Raw genomic sequence first — 9,055 nt, forward strand, 5'->3', positions numbered from 1 at the left:
TCTTCATGTACCAGTTTCAGCCTATTTATAATTATTTTTCTTGCGAAATTGTCAAAAAAAAATATGAAAACCGGTGTCCGCACAGGCAAAATGCGTTGCGCCGTTGGGTGCACCGTGCGGACATGGTCCGGTTATTGTCCAAGGCGCAACCCAAACCCAAACGGACCAAAATGGACACAAATAATGTCCGATTTGGGTCGTCGTGTTGGAGTTACCCTAATCTCTAGATGTATGCTTTAAAACTGCTTATTTTATAACTAATTTAATAAATCAATGTGCAGCGAATCATGGATCGGCAGCCTGGCACAACGAACATGAATTTACGGAAGCAGCCCTGGATGTAGTTGGGGAAAAGAGAAAGAGAAAACCCCAGATCTAACAGGTCAGTGTCCCACATAATTTCATTCATATTCCTCTCATTTGAATATCACGCTTGTTAGGACACACCGTATGACTGAAAAATTGCCATCAATATGTAGTATAGAAGATTCTTACACTGTGTAATCCTGGCTACTGTTATCACATCATTACTGATTATTCTACATGTGATACATGATTTTTTTAATGGGTGCAAAAAGTCCCCCTTTTTCTTGCACAGAGATAGTGTTAACTATGCATATTAAATGTTGCATAGTGGTTTACTCCAAGCTTTACATTCCCAACTAATTAGCTATGTCCAAGTGTCAACTATCAAATACATTTTAACCTGCTTCTACTATTGATTCTTTAGACCACTATTTTTTGTCGTAATCCATTGACAAGGATAGAACAGCTACCTAAATTGATCATGGCTATTGATGGTAAGTAAGAAAGAGGAGATTATTAGCATTCTAGATTTCTGTCATCTGTACATGGACATGTATTCACTTGTTCTTCTATTTGTTATCTGGCTGAACTTCTGCTGGCCTCATATTAATGCTCATTATAAGTGCTACCAACTGCAAGGAGTACAATAGAAAATAGAAGTCAATATAAAGTTCATAGAGGTTCATATATATATATCAAGTATCTGAAAAACAACAAGGGAAGACGAGGTTTAAATTCTGCAGCAAAATAGTAGGGATCCTACCGTTGCAAATCCAGCACAGGCAAGACTAAAACCTTTGAAATTGAAAGGTGCAGTTTCCGATAGGAACCAGGCTGTCAAACCAATGGGAGAAAATTTATCGTTAGTAACATCTTTGGCTAAGCGTGTGGACAGTACATGAGAATGGAAGAAGTAAGAATGTCATGAAGGACAACTTGTTCTGATCAGTAGCTGCAAAAGTAAATATAATGACAATGCTTACCCGTGAGGGGAGTAAATACTAGAGGAGATATAACACTTGCAGTTGAGCTGATTCCTGTGATACAACCTTGAACCATTCCCTTGAATAAACATTGCAAAAAATTGTTGAAAAGAGAGTATCTAATATCTTAGAGGAAATAAGCAACTTCATTTTGTTTCTGAACAAAATATATGATTTAGTACCTGCTCAGAAGGTCCTACTTTTTTTGATACAATGCTCCTTATCTGTAACAATAGATTCAGTTTTAAAAGTATTGGCATGGTTCCATTAACCGAAAACAGAAAGTGGAGATCGGGCACTGATAGGATATATTACTACTTACACAAGGGCCAACCAAAATGCTTAGAATGACACAGCTTGCAGCAAGATAAGGCACCTTCAACAAAACATCAAATTTAGCATGACTAGTACCAAACAATTGCACATCATTTACTCTACTGTCATTTGATCTGTTGCATACCCAGAATGACCATGCAATGCTGTATAGGAATCCCTGCAGCATCCACGCCAGATCAGACCAAATTGGCAAATTATTCTTGCAAGATAGTTATATTAAAAAACAATAAGCAGGACTATGCAATAATAATCCCCTTACGTGCACGCAGCTCCCTAGAAGTGCGACGACGAGTAGCTTCTGCTCACCAAGCTTTGGTGCTAGTAGAGGCATCATGGTCAGCTGCATAGATCATAAATCATAAACTGCTTTTGGTGCGCCCAAGTAAAATCTGAGCGCAGAAATGGTCATAAAGTGACGACGTCGTAGGGAAACATTGCTAAATGAGCTTGTACCTGTGAGAAACTTCCCATGATGCTAAAAATAAGCAGCAAATTTGCGTACTGGTTCTTGGTATAGTGGAACTGCGCCTTCAGGAAATACTGCATTTGTAATTGTACCACAAAAGACAACAGCAGAAGCATATTCAGATATCCATCCAGTATAGTTGAAAAACATGCAAGGCATAGATTGTTCATGGTTTCAGATTACTGAGTTCTATATAAGAGCAATTTCTGCATAGAATTACAACATACATATCTGTTTTACAAGTTTTACTGGAACAAAGGGAGTACCAGTAATGCAGTTTGCAGGCCTGTTTCACCAAGGCTATGGAAAAATGTGATGACCGCTGCTCTCGTGAAAGTCGAGCTGCAAGTGATTTGCGGGAATTCAGTTGGTAATCTGAGGTAAATATCATGGTACATTCCCTGGAGAATAGATGGCAGGAACTGTCTATTATTTTTTTCATAGAAGAGTGTATCACGGTTCAGATAATTTTATCATGGACTTGTTTGTGGTCAGGTGAACTATCTGAAGCTAAAAGTAGATCTGCTCAGTGCTAGCTGCTGTGCACCCAATGCAAGGAGTTGGTAAGAACTGAACTGATGGAATTGGCAAAGTCTTAGTGAAGAGAAATACACCCTGTCTGCTTACTTGAAAGTTCAGAAAAGCATGTACCTGCTGGTAAGAAGCGCCACCATCTCCGACAGCGAGGGCGCCTTCCGGAGAGGCGGGAGCCTCGGCGACAACTCCTCGGCACTGGAGGAAGGAGCGAAGAGGAGAAGGGAGGCATCCTCGTCGCGCATCAGCGACGCCCCGCGGTCCGTCTCCTGGACGAAGGCCCTCATGTACACCACCGCAGCAACAGCCGACAACGTCGCCACCTGCAGAGCACAAGGAATCAAGACACAACGCAGCTGCCAGGTGTGACCCACGAGCCAACCACTACTGAGGCGCGCGTATGTACCTGGAACGTAGAGGAGACGGAGAGGAAGTGGGTCGCGATGGTGCCCACAACGAAGCCGGCGGTGCAGACGCCAGAGAACACCCCAAAGGCTGCCGCCCGCTGCTCTTCCGGCACCTTGTCAGCCTGCACATTGCAGAAAGAACAGTCCAGCGGATGATCATCCACGCATTGCATCTAGGTGAGCTCGACTGCTTGACAAGAGAGGCGAGCAGTTGGTTACCACGTAAGCGAGCGAGAGGCACATCATGGCGCCCTCGGAGGCCATCGCCGTCAGCGTCTTGGCGACATAGTACGCGTAGAAGTATGGCCTCGTCTGGTTAAACGCCAGAATGGCTAGCGGAAGCAAAAGAAAAATGTTAGCTAGTATTCCACCTGACCTGTGGGAGATGTGAAATGATTCAAGAGTTGACCCAATGGGACGATGGACAGGGTTGCCGGGAGAGCGAGCAACGCCTTGCGACCATATCTGTCAGACAGGTTCCCAAGGACCGGCGTCACCACGAGTGCTCCAAGGCCTGTGATCTGCAGAAATTTTCAGGTAGAGAATGAAGCGTGCACTGAAAACCAGATGGGCGTGGTGCTGGTGCCTATAAACAGCTGAAGATAAACCCTGGAGCAACCTGGGCTCCCTTACCCATGAGAAGATCAGGCAGATTTTCAATGCAGCTAAAGGTCTTGAATATTGGAAATGGAAAGAGCTGCTGGAGAGATAAATGGGGTAGAATAGTTGATGAGATTTCTCCGGATGTTTATCAGCTTATTCATCCTCTCTCGCGTGCAAGAAGGCCGGTTTCGCTGAAGCATGTGCTGAAAGTAACTGGATTTATGGGATGCACTCAGGAATGTTCAGATATCCCCGAATAGTGAGGATACTTGGATTTATGGGATGCACTCAGGAATATTCAGATATACCCGAATAGTGAGGATACTTGGATTTTGGAAATGGGAAACCGGTCGGTTCTTCCTCGGACACATCGGTATATCTTGCTCACCTTGCTAGTAAAAAACGTTGACCTATATGTTTGTTTTGTTTTGTTTTTTCACCTTGCTAGTAACAAAACATGCGCTTTTGCCAATGTGACTGGCGGTGCTGGGCGCCCTTGCGATGCAAGCTATTTGCCTAGCTAGCAAATCAGGGTAGAATCTAGACATCAGATCGCATGGCAAGAAGAGTTTTACCGCATAATGACCGTTGTGTTTTCTGCATCCCAGCAACTGAAGATGTTCAGCATCTCTCAGTGCAGTGTGCGGTCGTTAATATAATGTGGAGCAGTGCGCTGCTCTACGCCATGTCCAATACCACTTCAACCCTGAAAGGCTCGTGGATGCAGGCTAGATCAAGACTACAAGGAGAAGCTAGGAAGCGCCTTACCACGTTGACGATCTTAACCATTTAGACGATTTGGTGTGAGAGGAACAGGAGACTCTTTGATAATGCTTACAAACCGATCCAGCTAGTACTTGACCAATTGAAATCTGACGCTGATTCTTGGGTCTCAGCTAGTTAGGCCATATGTTGAATCGGTTCATTGAAAAAGCTGTCAGAATTTGGAACCGCTCTAGTTTTGTTGCTATGTGTAGCATCACTTCACATGCAGATATGGACCTACAACACAGTGAAAAACTATTTTCTATGTTTGCTCTTTTCTTCACTTCTACTCACGAGCAAACCCCTCTTTGCCCACTTGGAAACATTACTTTAATAGCCATGAACCGACCCAACTTTGTGATGTGTTTTTGTTGTCAGATCAATTGGTGCGATGCTCCACTTTGTGTGGAACCGGTTCCAAAACCTCTATGAATCGCTTTCAGACCACATAGTGCATGGTCTTATGGTCGTTTCACTCCCCCTCTGTAATGTTTTCTTATCTTTCCCTAATGGTCGTAAGTGTTATTTATGCCTTTGTCATGCATTCTCTTCTTTCTAATACTATGTTAACTAATGTAGACATTTTAATTTTTTGTAAATACATGTACCTAGATGCATTTTATTGTGTATTATATTATATATGCAGCAGTTCTCCTTGTTCGGAATAAAAGGGGTAGAAAATGAAGTGTCACCGACTCACTGTGTCACGGCTAATTATGGTCCTGTGATGATTTTCACGCTAGCTACTGCTTGTCATGTGGTGTGCGCCCATGCGCCAAAAGGAGTGTTGGGTTCATGCTGGAGCGTCGACATCCCATCATCGGTGCACATAAACGTCAAACGAAAATTTGACGGCACGTCTCGTTGACGGGAACCTCCACCTTTCCAAAGCACACATACCGTATATGTTAATTGGCGATCAGATCGTGGTATTTTTGTAACTGAGGCTGTTCTGCATCGTTGTAATGGTTTTACTATTTTTTAGTCGATTGCCAATTTTTTGAATGTTACTCCCTCCGGTCCGGAAAAACTGTCGGAGACATATTATAATACCATTTTGCAGTAAAACCCTTCCAAAAGAAGATAATTTCGTCCACTTTTTTGCTGTGTTCGTCACGAAGGAGAGCAGCCTGTGCTCGATTTGGCTGCCGGTGCTACTGGTCAACGCCGGCGCCGCCTTGCGCCCCCGCCTCGTCTCCGCCCTGCTCCCCCATCTCTCCTCTGCTATGCGCCCCCATCTCTCCTCCGTCCTCCGCCCCCATCTCTCCTCCGCCCTCCGCCCTGCGCCCCCATCTCTCCTCCTCGCCAGCCAGGCTGCTCGCTCCCCCCACCCCCGGCCCAAGCCTCCCTAAGGGGATGAGAACCCTGATCCATGGCGCTCGACCACCTGTAAGACTCCACGGCCAGCTGAGGCAACGCGTGACTTCAAGATCTGAGAAGGGGGTCGGGGGCGTTGGGGTTCGCGGCACATCGACGAGGCGGGCGAGGAGTTCTCCCATTTGGTTCATTGCGTGGGGAGTGCGGGTTGAGCAAATAAAAAGTTTCAGGGTGTATTTGCAAAAACGTCTTTCCGACGCTTTTTTGGGATCGGAGGGAGTACTAATTTTCAGTTGATTGGCAATTAAGTTAGTGCTCAGTCTCAGTTCGTTGGATTTGATACGAGTAGAGCGGTTCTTCCCCTTTTACCTGCGAGAGGCCACAAAGTCTCTACTGTCCATTGCCTACGGCGATCCATGGTGTCCCCTACTACCATTCGAAGATACCTCAGAGTTTCCTACCAACAGCAGCAGCGGAGCTTGCTGAGAAAGTTCCGGGTGTGTGTGTGTGTGTGGGGGGGGGGGGGATTGCTATAACTTTCCTATCCTAAGCCTTGTGGGAAAAAAACTTCAATAATTGCCAAAAGGAGGGGGGCGGTGGCCCCCCCTTGACTCCTTCATAGCTCCGCCAGTGACCAACAGTGTGTTTGATGGTGGCAAAGTCACTATTTAAGATGTTCCAAGCTCCCACCCCATTGTGGTTGTCGATTCGCTGGAGGTACCGAGGAGTGTGGGGTTTGTGTTTATTATTAAGGTCACCACCGTCCATCCGGAGTTAGGGTTTCTAGGCTTGGTGCTGGCAACCAAGTAATACATCATCCATTGTCCCAACTCTTTTCGGCGCAATGGTGCGAGAACCAGAGATAGGGGGCCGGAGCAACCCCCCTCCCTCTATCTCCATTTTTTAGTATGTAGATTCACTTTGGTTTGTATCTAGATCATTTTAAAATATCTAAAGTGCCTTATATTATATTAGTGAACATAGGGAGTAGTTCTTACCAAGGCGGGTAATGTTGTTCCTAAAGGGTCTTGTTTGTAACTTCCATTTTCTTGGGATGGTTTTTTATTGTTGAGGTGTAACGGCCACTCCATCTGGTATCTTGTGGTGTGGTGTGGTGTGCCTGCGTTTGTAAGCTTTGCTTATTGAATGGATGACACGTGGCAACCTTTTGAAAGGAAATACTAGTAGGCTCCTTTTTGCAAGTGCATGTTGGGTTTCGCCCTGTCTCATTCCTTCCTTCTGCTTTCAGGGCAAACCTCACCGAGAAGAATAGAGAAAGGCTAAAGAGGTGGCTAAGAATAGACAAAGGCTAAAGAGTAGTGACATATAAAATCTTAAAAGATATTCACCAACAAGGCATGAAAAGAAGCAGAGTAAACAAAGGTAGACCATGCTGGAATACAATTTCCTTGAAGACTAGTACAAAGATATAGTGACGAAGTTGGAGAAACTAAAAAAATACTATGTCACAAACAAGACAAATGGTGCATGATGGTGGCGATGCGCTATATAAGGTGTTCCCAGCTCCCACCCCAGGTGGCGCTTGGCGACCAAGTAATACGTCATTCGTTGTCACAATTTTCTTCGGCTTAATGGTACGACAACCACAGAGAGGCTTGATAACATGTAGGAATTTTTATTTTGCATCCCGAGTTTTCTATGGTAATAAACTTACCTCCCTTAGTGTTCGATCCCCCCGCACTCCCCCTCACTGTTGCAATTTAGTTCTTACGGAGGTGGGTAATGTTGTTCCTAAATGGTCTTGTTTGTAACTTCCATTTTCTTGGGATGTTTTTTTTATTGTTGAGTGTGGTGTGTTGTGTGTGCGTTGTAAGCTCCCTTATTGAATGGATGGCACGTGGAAAACTTTTCAAATGAAATAGTAGGCTTCTTTCTCAAGTGCAGGTTTTGTTGCGCCCTGTCTCATTCCTCCCCTCTGCTTTTGGGGAAACCTCATCGAGAAGAATAGAGAAAGGCTAAAGAGTGGCTAAGAATAGAGAAAGGCTAAAGAGTGAGCTTTTCTTTGGGTTGGTTTCCCTCTCTTGAGTTACTACTATATCTGTTAATGAGATGACTCTGCTGCTGGTACCAAAGACTTCTCTTGTGTCTCCAGCTATCCCAACCTGGGAAGTTTTCTCCTAGCTTTTGACACCGGGGGAGCTGTAAATAAAATGTTGAAAAGTGCGTGGTCGGTGCGACATTTACAAGGGGTGGTCGGCCTGCTTGTTTGCTTGCGATGGAGGTCGTCGCCAAAAGCAAGATCTCGGGCGTGCGTGGTCGTATCGCCCTGTGACGCAACGGACACACAGAATTAGCACTAGGCTGCTAGCTCAAAGTGAGCGATGTGACGGCGGGAGAGTCGTCACCGTTCACCGGAAAGACGGTGTACGTACTTGTCTTGACTCTCGAGAGATGAAATCAAACTTGAGAAAAATTACGAGAATCCGGATCGATTTTGCTAGGAATCGGGAGATTTTCCCTTGTTGCAGACGGTGGCTAGCTAGAAGCAAACCAGTTTGGACGCATGTCCATGTGGATGGTTAACTGATCTGATGGGAGGAAACTGCAACTGCAGGCGTGCGTAGTGGGGCTTCCACTCATCCCATGTCCCTTCATGCCATCCCCGTGTTGTTACAATCCTCACGAAATGCTAAAGCTCAAGCAACAAGAAGCTAACAGCAAGCAAACATATATACAACCGCAATGATCCCATGTAAGGCAATATATATCAGGCCTCCATCCATGCAGAAACTGATATCTATGTTTTTCTTTTTTGCAGCGAAAAACTGATATCTAGTTGGATCACCTGAAGTTAAAACTTAAGCCTAGATATCTAGTAGAACTGTATGATGAAGCCTAGAGATATCGAGAACAGAGCATGCGTGTGTGTGTGTGATAGAGAGAGAGAGCACGTACGGCTTGCTGGAGGCCGGTGAGGTAGATGACGAGGGAGCACTGGTCTTGGCCGGGGCAGAGCGCCGCCATCGTCACGTCGACGATCACCGGCGCCACCATGAAGGCGCCGACGCAGAAAAGAAAAGCGAACACCAGCAGGTGCCCCAGCCCCGCCGCGGCCTCCTTCATCTCTTCCCGACTTTACCAATCGATCGCACTCTCCCCTCCCTCTTTCTCTCCTCTGCTATGCTACGTGACGTGCCTTTCTCCCCACTCACCGGCCTCTCCCCTGCTCTTTATATGTTTCTCCAAGCTACATGTGTATGTATGACACGGACATGCACAAAGGGTAGCTGATTAATTGTTTGTAATCTAAGCACTAGTGACATATCAAATCTTTAAAGAGATTCACCGACAAGCCAGGAAAAGAAGCAGAGTAAATA

At 45.3% G+C, this 9,055-nt stretch overlaps 1 protein-coding gene across 1 annotated transcript; it reads right to left on the reverse strand.

Annotated features, from left to right (window-relative positions):
• Positions 1-604: 604 nt before the first annotated feature.
• On the reverse strand, positions 605-8,845 carry LOC124708730 (tetracycline resistance protein, class A-like). The gene is made up of 14 exons (XM_047240403.1): positions 8,634-8,845; positions 3,442-3,553; positions 3,252-3,364; positions 3,032-3,154; positions 2,743-2,948; positions 2,358-2,433; positions 2,079-2,165; positions 1,885-1,965; positions 1,750-1,782; positions 1,612-1,665; positions 1,472-1,513; positions 1,290-1,368; positions 1,070-1,140; positions 605-938 (listed from the first exon to the last, which is right to left on the reverse strand). Exons 1-14 carry the CDS (start codon positions 8,799-8,801, stop codon positions 876-878), a joined length of 1,308 nt encoding a protein of 435 aa, XP_047096359.1. The 5' UTR covers positions 8,802-8,845; the 3' UTR covers positions 605-875.
• Positions 8,846-9,055: the final 210 nt, after the last annotated feature.

This window comes from Lolium rigidum, chromosome 4 (assembly GCF_022539505.1).
Source record: "Lolium rigidum isolate FL_2022 chromosome 4, APGP_CSIRO_Lrig_0.1, whole genome shotgun sequence".
Taxonomy (NCBI): domain Eukaryota; kingdom Viridiplantae; phylum Streptophyta; class Magnoliopsida; order Poales; family Poaceae; genus Lolium; species Lolium rigidum.